The sequence below is a fragment of the Mustela putorius genome, unplaced genomic scaffold, assembly GCF_011764305.1.
Source record: "Mustela putorius furo isolate JIRA1106 unplaced genomic scaffold, ASM1176430v1.1 tig00003834_pilon_pilon_pilon, whole genome shotgun sequence".
In the NCBI taxonomy this organism is placed as follows: domain Eukaryota; kingdom Metazoa; phylum Chordata; class Mammalia; order Carnivora; family Mustelidae; genus Mustela; species Mustela putorius.
Genome location: NW_025421987.1, coordinates 38,901,965 through 38,921,873, shown reverse-complemented (window position 1 = coordinate 38,921,873; position 19,909 = coordinate 38,901,965). Strand labels below are relative to the sequence as shown.

General features: G+C 36.1%; 1 protein-coding gene across 5 annotated transcripts in view; it reads right to left on the bottom strand.

The window, feature by feature from the left end:
* Positions 1-19,909, bottom strand: part of ATP6V1A (ATPase H+ transporting V1 subunit A) — a 61,131-nt gene that overhangs the window by 24,395 nt on the left and 16,827 nt on the right. For 4 of the 5 annotated variants that reach the window (XM_004761426.3, XM_013060914.2, XM_004761423.3 and 1 more), the window contains 4 exons: positions 9,705-9,799; positions 7,097-7,225; positions 3,063-3,277; positions 2,643-2,780 (listed from right to left, as the gene is read on the bottom strand). In XM_004761426.3, the coding sequence (XP_004761483.1) occupies positions 2,643-2,780; positions 3,063-3,277; positions 7,097-7,225; positions 9,705-9,789 (567 nt within the window). In that variant the 5' untranslated portion in view covers positions 9,790-9,799. Of the gene's footprint in view, positions 1-2,642; positions 2,781-3,062; positions 3,278-7,096; positions 7,226-9,704; positions 9,800-11,729; positions 11,860-19,909 lie in introns of all 5 variants that reach the window. The other variant, XM_013060916.2, reaches the window with a different exon arrangement.

The following is a 19,909-nucleotide window of genomic DNA, read 5'->3' as shown; positions in this document are numbered from 1 at the left end:
GGAAGTAGAGAAGGAGATCTGTATTTCTTAATGCTCATCGTTATATACAGAGTTCTCATTTTTTTAACCAGGTGCACTTATTACTGTTTCAAGAATTAAAAAACAGGAGTTTTGAGAAAGAGGTATTTCAAGTAACAGAGGAATAGTTAAATTATATGAATATGCACAGCGACAAGTCTTTAAAGATACAGATGACACTCTTGGGACTGGGGAGAAATGAAAACTTTCAGAATTTACTTTGTATGCTTTGTGTGCTTACTCTATTACAATGTTCTTATACTGATTTAATTAAAAATGCTTACCTATTAAGAACCCTAACATATTTAATAAAGTTAAATATTAAATATTTACAAAAGCAAAACGATGAGTAATACTCTAACATTTATGAACACTGGGATGGTTTCAACTATTCAAAAACAATCCCAACATCCAGACTTATAGGTATCAGTAATTCTGTTGATAAGTGAATTTGAATTATCTACCTCAGAGTATTTCATTCCGTGTAGGAGTGTATGAGTCTCAAAGCTAGTGAGTCAGGTTGGCTGATGGCCCAGATTCCCAATCATTACTTAACTCTTTTGTTCTAAATATTTTGTAGAGAACAGACTTATTCTCGTGGAATGATTAGAAAAATATTCTTTTATCACATTTTGTTGGGAACAGATTATTTGTTATAATGTTCTCCTTAATAAAGTTATCTTCATACCCATAAAGACTATTGTTTGTTTACTGTATTTGATATGATATGACTATCAATAACATTCAAGGACTAAGTTTTAAATAGCTCATCCAGAGTCAGAATTCATATAATCTGTCATACAGTTTACTGTATAAATATATACTGACAGTTAAAAGCAAAGTAAGTCTATTCTATATCTAAAAGATCAGGTTTTAAGTAATGTAGCATAAGTTAAGAAATGTTACACTACATATTGCTTTTCCTTAAAAAAAAAAAACAAAAAACCGGGGCGCCTGGGTGGTTCAGTGGGTTAAGCCACTGCCTTTGGCTCAGGTCATGACCTCAGGGTCCTGGGATCGAGTCCCACATGGGGCTCCTTCCTCAGCAGGGAGCTTGCTTCCCTCTCTCTCTCTGCCTGCCTCTCTGTCTACCTGTGATCTCTCTCTGTCAAATAAATAAATAAAATCTTAAAAAAAAAAAACAAACAAAAAACAAAACCACAAAACTAAGTATGTTCTGCTTTTTGTATTCCCAAGCCCAAGTTTAAAAATAAAATCATAAAAAAATCTTTAAAAATTATAGGAATTATTTACAGGGAACATCAGGTGTTGGCAAGGATGTAGAGAAAGGGGAGCCCTCTTGCCCTGTTAGTGGGTATGTAAATTTGTGGTGCAGCTATGCTGGAACCACATTTTGAGGAAAACAGGTTCCTCAAAAAGTTAAAAATATAACTACCCTACAACTCAGCAATTTCACTGTAGGTAATTACCCAAAAGATACAGAAATATGATTCAAAGGGATACATGCACCCCAATGTTTATGGCAGCATTATCAACAATAGTCAAACCATGAAAAGAGCCCAAATACCCATCCATTCATCAGTAGATGGATATTTGGGCTCTTTTGATATATATATATATATTTTTTATATATATACATGTATGTATGGAGGAATATTACTCAGCCATAGATAAAGAATGAAATCTTGCCATCTGCAACAATGTGGATGGACCTAGAGAGTATTATGCTAAAAGTGAAATAAGTCAGTCAAAGACAAATAGCACAGGATTTCACTTGTATGTGGAATTTAAGAAAAATAGATGAACACGGGGCGGGGAAGAGAGGCAACCATAAAACAGACTTTTAACTGTAGAGGCAAACTGAGAGTTACTGGGTTGGGGAGAGGGTTGGGCTAAATGGATGATGGGTATTAAAGAGGCCCCTTGCAGGGGCACCTGGGTGACTCAGTCCTTAAGGGTCTGCCTTTAGCTCAGGTCATGATCCCAGAGCCCTGGGACTGAGCCCCGTATCAGGCTCCCCACTCGGTGGGAAGCCTGCTTCTCCCTTTCTCACTCCCCCTGCTTGTGTTCCCTCCATTGCTGTCTCTCTTCTCTGTCAAATAAATAAATAAAATCTTAAAAAAAAAAAAAAAAAAAAAAAAGAGGCCACCTGTTGTGATGAGCACTGGATGTTATATGTAACTGATGAATCACTAAATTCTACACCTGCAACTACTATTATTACATTGTATGTTAACAGGAATTTGAATTAAAACTTGGAAAAAAAAATGAGTAAGTGAATCTAATATATAACATGATGACTGTAGTTCACTGTATTGTATTACATACTTAAAAGCTGCTAACAGAGTAGATCTTAAATGTTCTCACCACACCCACACACACACATTAAGCACCCAAAGTGCTCTGATGAAGTACTAACTAACCCTATTGTGGTAATCATTTTGCAATGATAAGGGTACCAAATCATCATGGTTAAAAAAAAAAAAAAAATATGGGAGCTATTTAAAACCTACACATTAAGTATACATTAAGTATCAATTCTATGACTATTTAGGACACTAAAATGGGACAATTATCAGGTAGCGCCACACTTTACATAATAAAGTTTAGATCAAGTTTACATAATAAAGATAAAGTTTATTTAAAGTTTACATAATACTTACTGAGGTATCGTAATTTCCAGGTGGAGCAATGTAAGTTACAGTTCCTCTGTTTCGTGGGGGTAACATGATTTTGTGTTTGATGAGTGAGTTCTCATTGACAATTCCATAAATATCTCCACCAGTGATGTGACTACCAACCTAGAGAGCAAGTACATTTGCTGTTTAATGTTCAAATAAACATCAAGCTGTTTAATGTTTAAATAAATGCCAAGTAGATTCATCCTTGCTGCCATTATTTAAATCATCTGCCTCACTTATCAATAAAACACATTAGTTCTATAATTCTTCTAGCAGATTTAAAGAAAAATTTAAACTATGCTTCTGTGGTCTATTTTTATTTGATAAAGTACAAAATAGTTCACTAAACATCTATTTCACATTCTTTCACCAACTTTAGAAATCTTGGTTAAAAAGACATACCCGTAGGTTTTTGCAAGGTGTAAAATCCCATTTGACATCTCTGCTGAGAGCAGACACATTTACTCCTCTGGGAATGTAGATACTTTGAGTCTGACTGCTGATATCTGACAAAGGTCTCTGAATACCATCAAAAATAGCTCCCATGATGCCAGGCCCAAGTTCTACTGAGAGGGGTTTACCAGTGCGGAGTACAGGATCTCCAACAGATACACCAGCTAGAAACAGTAGTTGAGGAAAACTCACTATGAAAGTTTAGAAACCCTATAAGAAGGAAATACCACAGTTGGAAGAGGAGATGATACTTAAGGAGCTAAAACAGAAATTCTCAAACTTCCTTAATTTGCAACATCCTCGGTGTTTCAGTAACTTTTTCACAGCAGCCTATGACAAAATATATATTTAATAATTCCATTTATTAAATAGTTCTATCCAACCAACTTAACAAATATGTATGTCCTAACAACTGAGTGTCACTTTAAGAGAAAAATATATAGAGATTGAAAGAAAAAAATGGCATTTTAATTTCATTTTTAAATAACATCACTTCTTCAAATGTACTGTAAAATTTTCAAACATTAGAATCAGACAAATACCTGTTCCACATTCATTTTTGTATGATACCTGCTTTTCAGCATAACAATCACCACTCAGTTTTGCAAAGATATGACATCATTGACAAGAATATAGTATAGTAGAATAATGAAAGTGTCTATTAACTGAAGTTACTGGTTCACATGATGTCTGACAGTATGTCTAATATTCTGATGTTAACCTCAAAAATTTTAAATATCCTGGCACGTCACCTGAGTTTGCAGCAGCTGCTCAGTGTGCCTTCTGCACAGTTTGGGAACCACAGAGCTAAGCACAGAAGCAATACATAGTGAATACATTGTTTCAACTATACTACTAAGGAATATCAGTCCCACAGAAAGGATATTAGTACCTGAGCAAAATCTTAAAATCTTAAAAATTAATAAGTGATTTTGAAAAGGAAAAGAATAAAACCTGCAAATAAGCACACCGAAACCATGTTGTTCACATACTTGTTGATTGATAGAGGAGTAAAATCAGTACAACTTTTACTGACAGCAACTCACCAAAATCTATCAAAATTTAAAACACATAACCTTGACCCAGGGGCACCTGGGTGTCTCAGTAGGTTAAGCCTCTGCCTTTGGCTCAGGTCATGATCTCGGGGTCGTGGGATCGAGCCCCGCATTGGGCTCTCTGCTCATCAAGGAGCCTGTTTCCACCCCCTTCCCTTCCACTGCCTGCCTCTGCCTACTTGTGATCTCTGTCAAAAAAAAAAAAACAAAACTTTAAAAAAAAAAAACAAACCTTGACCCAAGAATCAAACTCCCATGAATTTGTACTATAATTACACTATAACACTGTTTATAACATATGTAGACTAGACACAACCAAAATTTTTATCATTAAAGAGATTAATAAATAATGGTATATTCATATGATGGAACTCTATGTAGCTTTTAAAACAAAATAGAGGATTTTCAATTAATTGCTCTAGAAAGATCTCCAAAATGTATTTTTTTTTAAAGATTTTATTTATTTATTTGTCAGAGAGAGAGAAAGAGAGAGAGAGCGAGCGAGCACGAACAAGTGGGCAGAGTGGCAGGCAGAGGCGGAGAGAAGCAGGCTCCCTGCTGAGCAGGGAGCCCGATGCAGGACTTGATCCCAGGACCCTGGGATCATGACCTGAGCCGAAGGCAGTGGCTTAACTGACTGAGCCACCCAGGCATCCCTGCAAAATGTATTTTCATTTCCAGTATGAAACTTTTCCTTTTTTTTCTTTTTTAAAGATTTTATTTATTTATTTGAGAGAGAGTGAGAGTGGGAGAGAGAGCATGAGTGGGATGAAAGGCAGAGGGAAAAGCAGACTCCCTGCCAAGCAGGGAACCCAATGTGGGGCTCAATTCTGGAACTCTGGGATCATGACTTGAGCCAAAGGCAGAACCTCAACTGACTGAGCTACCCAGGCGCCCCCAATACGAAACTTTTCAAACCTAGAGCAAAGTTGAAAGAATTTTACAGTGAATTCTTTTATCTACCAGTTAGATCTTACCATTAACATTTTCCTATACTTTATCACATCCCTATCCATCTTCCATAATAGATGTATTTTTAAGTAAAAAAAGCAAAGTGTAGAACGGCATATGATATGTGGTCTTTTGGGGAAAAAAGGTTAGAAAAAAACACATTTATATTGGTTCATATATGCAATTAACAAACTAGAAGGATATACAATAAAAGGAATTGATAAAAATGGCTGCATGCGTGTATGGAAAACTGGTCAGATATAGGATGACAAAGGTGGAAAGGGCTGTCACTGTATACATGTTCATTTGTTTTTAAGTCTTCAAACCACATAAAAGATTGAAATATAAAGCTAACATTAGATTAAAAAAAACCTTTAAAAATTTCTTTTAATTAGTCATGATTTCATAGCTACAAAGACCTCTAATTTTATTTAAATTTTCAGATAATTTTATTTTGATTTAGCACCCCACCACTCACACAGCAAGAACAGCTACCTGAAAAAACGTATTTTAGTATGGCAAAAAAGTTCTATCAAGTAAAGCTTAATTAAATAGCCAAAGAACCAATGCCGCCCCTGTATTTATAGCAACATTATTTACAACAGCCAAGATAGGTAAGTATCCTAAGTGTCCACAGATAGATTAATGGATATAAATGATGTGTGTTTGTGTGTATAAAGAATATTATGGCATGTGTATACAGAGAGAATACAGAGATGTGGAGATGTGTATATAGAGAGAATATATTGTGTATTATGTTTCATTTTGTGTGTATGTATACACACACACACACACTCTATATTACACAATAAAATATTACTCAGCCACAAAAAAATAATGAAATCTTGCCATTTGCGACATGGGTGGACCTAGAAGGTCCATGAAGTTAAGTCAGAGAAAAATGAAGTAAGACAGAGAAAAATGAAGTAAAACATGAAGTAAGACAGAGAAAAATAGAGAAAAACAAATACAATATAATTTAACTTATGTGTGGAATCTAGAAAACAAAACAAATGAAAACACAGAAACAGAAACAGAGACAGATTCATTAAATACGGAGAACAACCTAGTGGTTGCCAGAGATGAGAAGGTTGGGTAGATGGGCAAAATAGGTGAAGGATATTAAGAGGTACAAACTTCCAGTTATAAAATAATCATGAGGATAAAAAGGTACAGCATGGGGAATATAGCCAATAATATTATAATAACTTTGTCCAGTAACAGATGAGAACTACACTTATCATGGTAAGCATTTCATAAAGAATGTTAACTGTCAAATCCCTATGTTATACACCTGAAACTAGTATTATATTGTATGCCAACTCTACTTCAATAAAAAAAAAAATTTCAAATAATAGTAATAAATAAGAATTAACGCTGATCCTGAAAATCAATTTAAGTAAAATATGTAAGTGAAGTTAAAAAAAAGCGGTTCCTCTTCACAAAGCCTAACACGTTATCTCTTTTTCATAGAAAACTAAAAATAAATACTTTGTTTAAAAGCCAAAAGTATGATAATCAAACAAGTAGTAAAAATTCCCTAGTGCTAAAGTTATAATGCAACATGTCATCCAGCATTTATTAGGATAAGATAGAGTAGTGACTTATTCATAAAATTTTCTATTTTAAACAGAAATCATGATCAGAGAATTTTAACCATAAAAATAGATGTTGTTATTGTTTATGCTTTCCTCTACAGTATGTTACTCTTAAGAAAAACTGTAATTGGTTTCCCGTAAAGTTTGTGAACTACCAAAATATAAAGGGCAATAAAAGTTCAGAAGACAATACTAACTGCTTAAAATAAGATCAGTAATTCCTAGTACCTTTCCTCAAATTCTTGTATAAATCAGGTTTCTTTACAACACCAAGATTTCATGCTTTTGATGTGACTGCTTGTTGCTGCTTCCACCTTTGCCATAAATCCTTAAATTCGGACTTGTAGAAAGTGACAAGAAATTGAACCAAAAAGGATACAAGTTTCTTCATACACCTGAATAGTAGCCATGTCACCCTCCAATCGGATAATCTCTCCAACCAGCTCACTGTGGCCCACTCTCACCAGCTCATACATGGCCGCACCTGCCATGTCACAGGCTGTGACCACTGAAAAGAACAAATGAGTATTTGGTAACTTAAGATTCTGTGAACAGTTACAGGTAACTGAAATATCTGATCAATCCAGTAACACACCTCTCTCACACATTAAGAAAAATAAAACACCTGCTATGAAACATACATACAGTTTCACAAAAATATGCATTTTTAGCAGATGATATACAGGTAAACAAAAGAAATCTGTTAGGCTAAAGCTTATTCATTTCATTTACATAATACACATGAAAATTATTTTCAAAAATTCTGAAGTTCTATATGGCAAACCCTTACCTAGCAGCACTGAGACAAAATTTTGACCAACTGAAGTTGCTATAAAGCAAGAAATGATGGATTTGGGAACAATAAAAAAATTTTTAAACCAAAGTTAGAACAAGAACTTTAGCAAGTAGCATGGTAAAATGCAACACAATTATCAGTTCGCTGTGTTGTCACCATTCCTTTGAGAAACAATATATAAAATAACATCTTTATTTTCATTTCTAACACTTCATATTACTGGTTCTTAAAACTCTTCTGGGACAAGGACACCTTTGATAAACTAATGACAGCTCTACCTAGAAAAACTCACATATGCATCAAAAAAATTTTTTTCAGGGGCACCGAGCTGGCTCAGTTGGCACAGCATGCAACTCCTGATGTCAGGATTGTGAGTTCAAGCCCCACAATGGGTGTAGAGATTATCTAAGATATAAAATCTTTAAAAAATAATAATATTTTTCATAGATCTTTCATCCCTTCAAAGGATGTTTATAATTAGTCATCACCAGTGGGTGAAGTTTCAATTAATAAGTATAACTGTATTTTTAGTATTTAGTCTTCTGATGCAATTAATTAGAACTATGTATTAGCTAATATTCAAGTGGAAAGCGTTAAAGTATTAATACTTAATTAACTTGGATTAGAACAATAAAGATTTGTTAATTTCATAATATTTAACTCTATACTACTGTGTAAGAATAATTAGGATGAACTGAAATGATAGAGACAATTAAAATGTTATTTTATTATTCGTTTAAGGAGGGAGGGGAGAGGAAGAGAGAGAATCTTAAGCAGGCTCCAGAACCAGCATGAAGCCCAACTCTGTGGGCTTGATCTCACAACCCTGAGATCGTGACCTCAGCCGAAATCAGAGTCTGACCCTTAACCAACTGAGCCACCCTGGTGCCCCTAAAATTTTAAATCGTATTTCATAAACCCCAAAGTATGCCATTTCTCTACCATTTTATTTAGTACTTAAGAATAATAAAGAGGTTCCAGGAGTAGTTTACTCTAAGTTTCAGAAAAGTATTTTGACCTAAACTCTTTTGTTGGTATTCTTTTTTCTCCCCTCACCCCAAGATTTTAGTATATTTGACAGAGAGAGAGAGAGAGAACACAAGCAGGGGGAGTGGGAGAGGGAGAAGCAGCCCGATGAGGGGCTCAATCTCAGGACCCTGAGATCATGACCTGATCCAAAGGTAGACACTTAACGACTGAGACACCCAGGCGCCCCTGATGGTGTTCTTTTTTTGTCTCTTCCCTAAAGGTTCTTGAGTGTTGCCTGACTTTCCCAAAGACCCTTCTGATCATGAAGAGGAAACCTGTTGGCAAGAGACTGAAGACAGTGAAAAGTATTTTTGCCGATGAGTTCACGCTCAAGACACCGTGTTCTAAGCTGTAGAAGCTTCATAGGAAGAAATAAACACTGTGACTGACTGACTTCATGTGCACAAAAACTAAAAAGGGGTCATCACCTCTACTGTGATTAAAACAAAAAAGCCTATAGCATGAGGTTTATAAAAAGACATAAGGAAAAATATTCATGGCACTAAGGACTATAAATCAATGAGTGGTTTACCTATGGAAAACCAGTGAATCATATTTTGTAGTTGAAGTAAAATGAATATTAGAATGAGATTTATCTTTTAAAATGCAGTACCCCAAGTTCTGGGAGAATAAACAAAGTTTTTAAACTGCTTTCTATTTTTTTCACATCATAAAACCTCTTTCCCACAGATAGCTAGTTATGCAATATCTGACATAAATGTTCAGAAGGATTCATATATGCAAGGAGCCAAGGATATTGTTGAGAAAAGCTCTGAAAAAAATTATTTAAGTTCAAACCACATAAACATATATTTACTGAATGCCTATTATCTGCAAGGTATTACATACTAAAAGCTATATAGACCACAGATTCAACAAAAAAACAGACATATCTAAAACTCTGAACTTCAATTATACACTTACATAATAAATAGGATATTACAAATTAGCATCCAAAAATTATCAAATTAAGATAGCGAATGCAAGAGAAGCTCTTATGATGGAGGCATTAACTCAGTCTTATAGCAACTATGAAATCTTTTAGGGACAAAAAGACATATGGGTGAACAGAAACCTATATATTTTACCTAATACACCTCAAAAAGACATTAATTGAAGTTAGGAATCTTCTTTACTATTGAGATTATGACATATTACTTACCAGGTCCTGAGACCCCGTGCACATAACCAAACGTGCTTTCTTTATCTTCATCAAGTATTTTGGGTAGCTTGGAGAAATCCATCATGTTAATTTACCTATGGTTAAAAAAAAAAAAAAAAGTTATAACCACAAACCCTAAAGCAAAAGAATTGACATAAGTAGTCAACTCTAAACTATTACCACTTCTTTAGAGTAAAATATAAAATTCTAAAATAGTTAAAAGTACCTCATTCCTGAATGGTCTACAGTTATTAAAATTCAAAATTACATATTCTTATGCAATGTATCCCATAGAAAATACCAAGGAACATAATAAACCATGTGAAGTCTTTCCAATGGTTTATCCAGCCCTACATCCTGTCCTCCCTACCATTACCATTCTAACCACCTCTCCAGCTATTCTTCTCCATAATCATTCTGCATACACATACTGAACTCTTTGTCAATTCTCAAAGACACGTTCATTCTGCCCCAGGATCTTTGTACTTGTCCCCATGCCTGGAGTACTCTTCTCCTAGATAGCCACCCCCATCTCTCTTTCATGTCTTTGCTTAATGTCCCCTTCTCTGAGGTGCTTCTCTGGCCATTTATATTGCAACACACCTCTCTTCTTTCCTGCTTTACTTTCACCATCTGACAAATTAAATCTTACCATGAATGTATTTTAATGTATTACCTGTCTTTATAACTTTTCTGACAAACTATATCTTACAATAAAAAATTTTTAATGTATTATCTTTATTTTTTTTCTGAAAGCAATTTCCCTTTTCCTTCCTCTTTTTTTTAAAAGCAGATCACAGAACAGTTTAAGAAATTCAGTTCAACTTCTTTACTTTGTAGGTGTGCAATCTCAAAAACCCAAAGAATGAACTGTTCAAGAACAAACAGAAAACTGATTGCAGATCCCAAAGCATAAAGTTTATTTTTGATTGCTGGTATAACTTAATAATTACTGTCAATTTAATAAGGGAGATAAAATACATGTACATATAAAAAGCTCATAATGCCCCAAACAACCATAAAGGGTAAAAGATCAATAAATATTTGAGTACCAAATAATACACACTTATTTACTAAAATTACAAAGATTAGAATGTTTAGGGAAGAATTCTTGAAGGTCAGACAGAATTAGCACAAACTAAGAAAAGGAGGACAGCAAAGGCATTCCAAGTGGGGTAAATAACAAGAACAAAACAACAGAAATAAATTTCTTTTAAGATTTTATTTATTTATTTGACAGAGATCACAAGTAGGCAGAGAGGCAGGTAGAGAGAGAGGAGGAAGCAGGCTCCCCGCTGAGCGGAGAGCCCAATGCAGGGCTCCATCCCAGGACCATGGGATCATGACCTGAGCTGAAGGCAAAGGCTTTAACCCAATGAGCCACCCAGGTGCCCCAAGAATGGAAATAAAATTTGCAGGAACAGTTAACAGACCAGTTTGACTGGAATAAAAGGTTTATATTACAGTAGAAGTGAAAAATAAGGATGCAAAGGTAGAGATTAATATGCGGGTCTTGAAATGAATGCCAAGTGGACTTTAGCCTATATACAATAGGAAACAACCAAGTGGGAACTGTTATGAGAAGGATGATGTTTAATTCAACTAACAGATTACAGTAGGGGAAGGAATGCAGGCAAGATGAGAAGCTGAAAAGCTCTGGAAAGTTATGGCTTGAGTGTCAATGGAATTCAATTTATTAAATGTTTATTGAGCTCCTATTTGAAAAGGCACGGTGTTAAACTTAGGGAATAAGGACTATGAATAAAAGGAGCTTTCATTGGCTTTAAACAAATGTACTATAAAGCAAAATGACTTTAGTGTTCAAAATCACAACACACTGGGCATTGGTAGTATAGTGGTGAGCACAGCTGCCTTCCAAAATGACCACACACTGGAAGCAGAGAAGAAATTGATTCAGATGTGGGAAATGTACAAACCAATATGGATGAGGTAAGGGGAACAGATAGGTGAAAATAAGTTTAGTCCAGATAGAAAAAATACAGAACAGAAAAAGCAAAAACAAACCTGAGATTGGGGATTAATTCAGGCAGGGTTGAGTAGTGTTTTGGTCTTTCTGGAGCCACTGAAGGATCACTAGGGAACCACATACTCCATGGGGCACAATTTGTAATCCATTAACCAAGATAGTGAAGAACTGGGGAGGAGAGTGTAACAATGAAGTCGTTAACAGTGGAGTTCTGGCTTGATACACTCTTCAGAAGGGAAATGCTGGATAAAGTTAATAAGGAAATGCTGGATAAAGTTAATAAAGAAGAACCAACTGATTAAAGAAACAAGTATGAGTGAAAACAAAGATGAAAACCACATGGAGAACCAGGAGACTGTTTCTCCATGTGGTTTCTCTAACAGTCAAGAAAAGTATCAAGAACTTAAAGATGACATTGGTGATAAGGTAGAGACTATCAAGGCTGGTTATTTATTGATAAACGGTAGGGTATACTTATGCCCACTGGAAATAATGGAATTGAATTAGAAAGAAAAAAATAAACCAGATAACCATAGTCCAAGTGTCACAATAAGAGAGATAAAGATTTTTGTGTTCTCAGTAGGAAAATTAAATTGGAAGAAGGGAGGGAGGAAGAGGAGGAAGGAAGTAAAGAAAAGGGGAATCTGGTTTACTAGGATTTTCCAGCTTCCTCAAGATGCAGAAGGGCCTATTAAGTTAGCAGCTAAGGAACTGCAAAAGACTGGAATACAAAAAGAACAAATTTTTCTGGAGACCACTTAGATAATAAGAAAAAAAACCAAAGTTTAAAGACAGACTTTTTTTTTTTTGAAGATTTTGAGAGAGAGAGATCACAAGTAGGCAGAGAGGCAGACAGAAAGAGAGGGAGAAGCAGGCTCCCTGCTGAGCAGAGGGCCTGATTTCAGCTGGATCCCAGGACCCTGAGATCATGACCTGAGCCAAAGGTAGAGGCTTATTAACCCGCTGAGCCACCCAGGTGCCCTAGAGACAGACTTGTATTTGGGAAATGTGCTAGACAAGTCTTCAAAGAAGTAGTGAACAAACAAATGAGGTCTAATTTTAATCTTCAGAAAAAAATTTTCAGAGTCAGAAGACAACGTGACAATCACAGTCTAACTTTTCCTCAAATACGGTATTTCCTACATAGCATGCATGATACATGGTCACCTGCCTATCAAGTGGAAAGAGCATGAAATTTTGAGTCAGCCTACTTTGGAGACCCTGGTTCTACCAGTGATATGCTGCAGGAGGATCTGGACAAATCAAAATCTCTTTGTACCTTCATTTGAAAAGTAGGAATAATGCTAATATCTATGCCACAGTTGTGGCTGAATTATAACTGTGAATGTTCCTTGTGAAATATAAAACGCTTTTAAGAATTTCATCAGTAATACCACTATTTAAGCAAGGCTTCAATGTTGAAAAAGCAATTCTTTTTTTTAAATCTCCTCTTAGTGCCTTATATCCCACAAAAATCTACTTCCCCATTGCTTCTACCCTCTGGCCCTATTTCTTCCAACTGCTATAGCCACAAAGAGGATGTCCATCTTCCAAGGAAATTCTCTGTAGTGCCTTTAACTTTCAAAAATTTTTTCAGATCTCTCCCAAGACTACTCTTTTCTGGAGGATTTCATAATATCAAAGTTTGTTTTATTTATTTATTTTTGAAGATTTTATTTATTTGAGAGAGACAGTACATGAATGTGGGGAAGGGGAGTGGTGAGTAGTAGGAGAGGGACAAGCAGACTGGGCATGGAGTCCAATCCCATGACCCAACCTGGAAGATCATAACATGAGCCAAAATCAAGAGTCAGAGGCTCAACCAACTGAGCTACCCAGGTGTCCCTCAATGTTTCTTCTAAAGGGGAGCAAATAAAATAAAAAACAGTATTCTAAACATTATACAAGTGAGAACTGATGAGTACCATTTCATTTGTCCTGTTCTTTTTATTGAAACAGAGACTAAGGCTTTGAGTCAGACAGAACTGAGTTGAATTTACAAATTATATCCTCAGGCAAATCAAATTCTTTCAAACTTTTGAACCTCAGTTTCATCTGTAAAATCTAATGAGGTTGTTGCATGGGACCAAAAGTAAGCCTAACAGAAAAGTAATAGTGATGACTACTAACTGTATTCTGTTATTACAAGCTAATCTTGGCTAGTATCTAAAAGGCACCTAGTATATTTCTACCTTCTTGCTACCTGAACCAATCTAGTCCCTTGGCTAGTTTTTTTCTTAGCTATTAAGTGTATTTAACCATAACTTTATCTGTTAAAACTAAACAGATTTTTAAGCATCAAGGATGTGCCAGGTGCTGTGTATTACAGAATGAAAATATAAAATATAAGGGAGTAGTAAGACACAATCTCTCCCCCATGGAATTCCTGGCGTGGTGGGATATAAAGGCAAATATGTAGTAACAACAAGTGACACATGTGCTCCTTTAGGAGCTGTCAGGCTGATTTGGAAGAGCATAAAGCAAAGGCATCAAACCTGGACTTGGGCAGGACAGGAATGACTTAGAAAAGAGTAAGCAGAATCTTGAAGGATGAACAAGAAGACATTTAGTAGAGCTTCCTCACAGATGATCAAATCTTCCTCACAGATGATTCAAATGAAGGTATTCATGAGGAGAAAGTTCATGAGGCAATACAGGTATCTGTTCTCATTTTTAAAAATAAGTATTTATATACATTCCCTTTAAAACAACAGTGAGAACCTCCAAATGTATGAGCAATGATTAGCGGAAATCAAAGGGCTTATTCATGATTCAGCTACCTTGTGGGTTTATCACGCAGCTGACTAATCCTAGCCACCATGGAAACTAATCATTCTGTAGTTTTTAACTGTATTATTTTTAGGCATGTATTATTTATGCCAAAGACAGCAGACATTAGAAATAGTGGTATCAAACTAGTAAGAGAATTAAGAGCCTAAATAATAATTCTATAAATTTAGATATGCATTCACCAGATCCACAAACTTGCATTCATCTGGTTAATATTCTTACACAGCAAATCAAGATGATTTTATTTTTTAAAGTCAATGTTAAGAGGAGAAATACCTGATAATGATTATGCATAACTTAAGCTTTTTCTATTCCACTGTATTACAGGCAGAGAAATGGTTGCAAATACATCCCCAAACCAGCTCTTAATCTATCTCTCAGGACAGAATAAGAAAGTCATGAAAACATGAGTTTTCAAAATATAAAATACAGGCATTCCCTGGACTTTTGTCCATTTCTGATACTTTAACACAGTTAAATTTTAATCTTGGCTCCAGCAACTCAGACGTTTCCGCTTGCTGTGCTCCTGCCTGGAAAGTGTTTCCTCACTCCCATGAATAATCCCCCTGGTCCCACTGTCATCCTCAATGCTCTTACCCTGCTTTTCTTCATACCACTTACAATTAACTACCTGAAAGAATATAATTTTTCTTTTTAACTCACTTTTTTATTACGTGGGTCACTCCCTACAGTGCAAGTTTCACGAGGGCAAAGAAAACAGTGCCTCGGCAAAGAAAATAAGCACTCAGTGAAGAGTTACTTAATAACTTCATACCCACTAATGCCATTGCTATTTTATAAATGAAAAGCCCAAGGAATGGAGACTTAAGTAACTTTGCCCAAGTTCACAAAATTGGCAAGCTTTACAGGTGGGATTTGAACCTCAGCAGTCTGACTCCAATGCCCAGGCTTATTAAGACCCTGCACTCTCTGCCTCAATTAACTAGGCTGATTTCTACAGTTTGCTTCTAAACAATCCTCTGTGGCAGGAAGGACAATAGTCTCTGCCTCCAGGCAACAGTGTTATCAAATGAGACAGGGAGATGAAGCATCCAGATTCCCCTTCAAGAAAGGACAGGGAGTGTCGCCAGTGGATAGCCAGTAGCTATCACTCCTTCAGGGTTGGCCTCAGATGCAGAGAGCTGCCTGGCCCACAATCACAGCCTTTGCTGGCCACCTGCACTTGGTGATCGAGCACACTGGAGGTATAAAAATCCAGCCATGTCAACCGGATGTGGAATACTCTCATAAGACTCACTCCAGATCTCGCCACAGGGTCAGCTAAGAACTTTTCCAGGCTTGAACGGCATTTCAACTTCTCTGCCCAATTCGGCATCTGCCCTCTTTGTTTCACATGTGTTGATCCCTAATGAACATCTTAAACAACTCTTTCTTGGTATCTGATTCCAGAGAACCCCAAGTGCTCAAATAATGAATAAAGTGAATAATTACTCCCTGTTAAACTAAAACTGAGACTCACACTTGAACCACAATGATCTTTGGCCTGTTTTCTTAGTTATCCTGTAACTAGTTATTCTGCAAAGGAGGAAAGAAATACAAAAGTGGCTTTAGAGGGGCACCTGGGTGGCTCAGTGAGTTAAAGCCTCTGCCTTCGACTCAGGTCATGATCTCAGGGTCCTGGGATGGAGTCCGGCATCGGGCTCTCTGCTCAGTGGGGAGCCTGCTTCCTCCTCTCTCTCTGTCTGCCTCCCTGCCTACTTGTGATCTCTGTCTGTCAAATAAATAAATAAACAAAATCTTTTTTTTTAAAAAAAAAAAGTGGCTTTAGAAAGTTAGGGCAATTAGGACAATACTTGGGCTAAGTCAAGCAACTGACATAGAGGTCAGGTCCCCATACAACCAAAGCCTTAGTTTCTTCCAGGAACTTGCTTTTGTCTTCAACATAAAACTCAGAACCCATCATCAGTAGCTCTAGGAACAGAGTCCCAATTAAGAGTTTATTTAACTCCTAAAGTACTTTCTCTGACAGAGTTGGAAAATAAGTTTTCCAGGTCTGAAAGTTTTTGGATCTAACTTATACACTTTGAGAAACTTCCATGAACTGGTCCAAGGTAATGAGCTTTTTTGAACATTAAATTTTCAATTCCCACAGCACTACGGGTTCCCATTGTACTTCTAAAGCTTTTTCACCAAAGCACCCCAATACGAGATAAACAAGTAAACAGTGAATAAATACCCCTCTATTTTCTCCCAATCTTCCTGACAGAGAACAGGATGTTATACCAGTCTACTGTAAGCTGGTAAATTTCTTTTTTTTTCTAGAAAGAGAGAGAATGCATGTGGTTGAGTGAGCAGGAGGCAGGGGAGGAGTGCAGAGAGAGGGAAAGAGAGAATCTTAAGCAGGCTCCATATTCAGCACTGAGCCCAATGCAGAGCTCTATCTTAAGACCCTGAGATCATGACCTGAACAAAATCAAGAGTTGGGCCCTTAACCAACTGAGACACCCAGGCAACCCCAGGAAAATTTCTTTGTATGCTCTTGTATATTCTCTTAATCTAAGCAAACTTTGTACTCCATTATATACAATATCTGTTTTATAAGATAAATCTGAACTTGCTTCCTTCCCACAGCAAACAAAATAAAAATTATTCATTAGATAGACTTATATTGACTTAATCACTGAATAGGGCTAAGCATTTGGCAGTTTGATATATATGGTCATACAACATAATATTTTGTATCCATTAATCACCCCTTTATTGTTATCTATGAAAATAGTGAAAATAAAAATAGTCCAAACTAAAATCTTTTGTTTCACTACTTAATGCTTTTTCACATAGAGGCATCCCACAACATCTTAACTTGAAATAAGCAAATTATATTGCAAGTTACAGTACACTGAAAATTAATCCTATCTCAAATTTCCATAATATCCAAGATAACATGATTTCATGCTACATTAGGTTTTGTATGTTATTTAATAACTCCTTCCTATTACAACATACACCTATTCTTGTTGCTTCCCATCATTTAAAAAAAAAAAGCACGATACCTACTTTAAAAACAATTGCTTACTTTAAAATAATGTGGCATATATAGTTGTACTCATAGAGAAATCAACTTAATGATTACATAAAAATTTTGCCTTTATGTGCTTGATTCCTACTTCGAGGATAAAAAGTAAATGTAACTTACAACCAAGATTCCTATAGTCATAGACTGTAGGGTTTTCCACCATATTTATAAAGAGTTAAAAACAAAACAAAATCCTGCTGTATAAGGGTAAAAACTCCAAGCATAGGCAACCATCTGATCTATGAGTCATCACTCCCTCCACCTTGCAGAACACTGCAGTGACAAATCACGACATCGGAGGCCCAGTTCTGTTTCTTTCATTTCACAAGGTCCTCTCTAAATTGCTACTGGTTAATACACTGTATAGTAATTTCGTCATTCCAGAAAGAAGAGGGTCTGCTGGGGGAAAGTATGAGGTGTTATGTAAGAGCTACATACCAAGATTCCAGGACAATATTATTTACATATAAAATCCTGGGGCACTTCATACTTCATTTTGTACACAGTTTACCTTCTTAGAAAAAGGTATCATAAATCTGTTTGACATTCTTATAGTTAGTCAAAAAGTTATAAAATACGTAGAATTCCAGCTAATAACATTACCTTGTATTCTAGTACAGTACCACATCATTTTGTGAAACACATTCCTATTCATTTTATTTAATCTACCCACCCAGCAACTCCATTAGAAAAGTTTATGTAGCAGATGACTATGCTTAGCTAGTTTCTATTTTTATCTTGCCAACAAAACCCTAAGTTGGCTCCAATTTTGGTAAGCCATCAAGGTAATTCTAGTTTCTTTGAGAATAACTGGTTTGGAAATGAGCATATAATGATGTTCTGACCAATAAAGGAAAGGCAAAGTCTGTTGGAAAGCCTGTGGAAATAATCTCCTTGCTTTTTAAAAAGATACAGGCCATGAGAAACACTTTTTTCCCCTTGGGATGTGTTCATCTGCATGGGATGTGAACCCAACTTGGGACCTCATGGGGAGCTAATCTAAGCAGACAGGCCACTTCGCATCTGGGTCCTTGTTGCTTTTACTGGTCTACTAAATTAACCAATCTAAGAAGAAAGGAAAGAGTTTCAAGAATAAACACTTTTAGGGCACCTGGGTGGCTCAGCCATTAAGCGGCTGCCCTCGGCTCAGGTCATGATCCCAGAGTCCTGGGATCAAGGCCCACATCGGGCTCCCCTGCTTGCGGGAAGCCTGCTTCTTCCTCCCCCATTCCCTCTGCTTGTGTTCTGTGTCTCTCTGTCAAATAAATAAATAAAATCTTAAAAAAAAAAAAAAAAAGAAATAGTAACTATAAAAGTTAGGTGAACGCTTAAGTGGGGAACGGAATTCAAACTATCAGCTACATATGCTTTAGATTTATTGACAGTCTTGCCCACAATTTTTACAGTATTTCTAGAAAAAAGCAATTAAGATTCCTTTTACTTCAAATTTTTATAAATAAAATCGTACTATAGTATGGAATAACCCAAAGTTTTAGCTAAGAACCCCAAATACTTGATTTACTGTGTAAGTTCTATGGTATATGAATTTATAGGCTAGAAGCCTATGATCAATGATAAACCATTATATGAATATACTTGTGTATCCCTGCTTTCAGGGAGCATGTTTATTATTTTCTGGCCCCTCCTCCCACACAGCACAGTGCCTTGCACAGCAGTAACTTGATAAAAATGTCTGAAAATGAAAATAGATAATATCAACTACTATTCATTACGCACATATTACACTTTAGGCATTATATTAAAAAATGGGCACATATCATTTAACACTTAACAGTCTTATGACATTGGTGGTGTTTGATTAGGTGACAGGTTTTGAGACTTAAGCCACCTTCTTGAGACAACAGAGCTATACAGTGGTGAAGCCCAGGTTTACTCTTGTTTTAACGCGTAGGCATTTTACCATAAATAATTCAAAACACCTTATTTCAGCCAACAGCTCTATTACTTTTTCTTTTTTAAAGTCAAGGGTGCCTGTTTTTCATTAGTAACTGAATCTATATTAAAATTACAAAGGTTGGGGCACCTTGGGTGGCTCAGGTCATGATCCCAGGGTCCTGGGATGGAGCCCTGCATCAGCCTCCTTGCTCGGTGGGAAGCCTGTTTCTCCCTCTCCCACTCCTCCTGCTTATTGTGTTCCCTCTCTCACTGTGTCTCTCCGTGTCAAATAAATAAACAAAATCTTTAAAAAAAAAATTACAAAGGTTAATATGCAGGTAAAGGGAGATGAAAAAAAGGTGAGAGATCATTCACAAACTAAAGAATAAGAACAACAACCAGGAATTGACTGCTCCTAAAATACCCATCTCCTAAAAAAATTGAGATTCTTAAAAAAAAAAAAAAAGAAAGAAAGAAAGAAAGACTTATCTATTT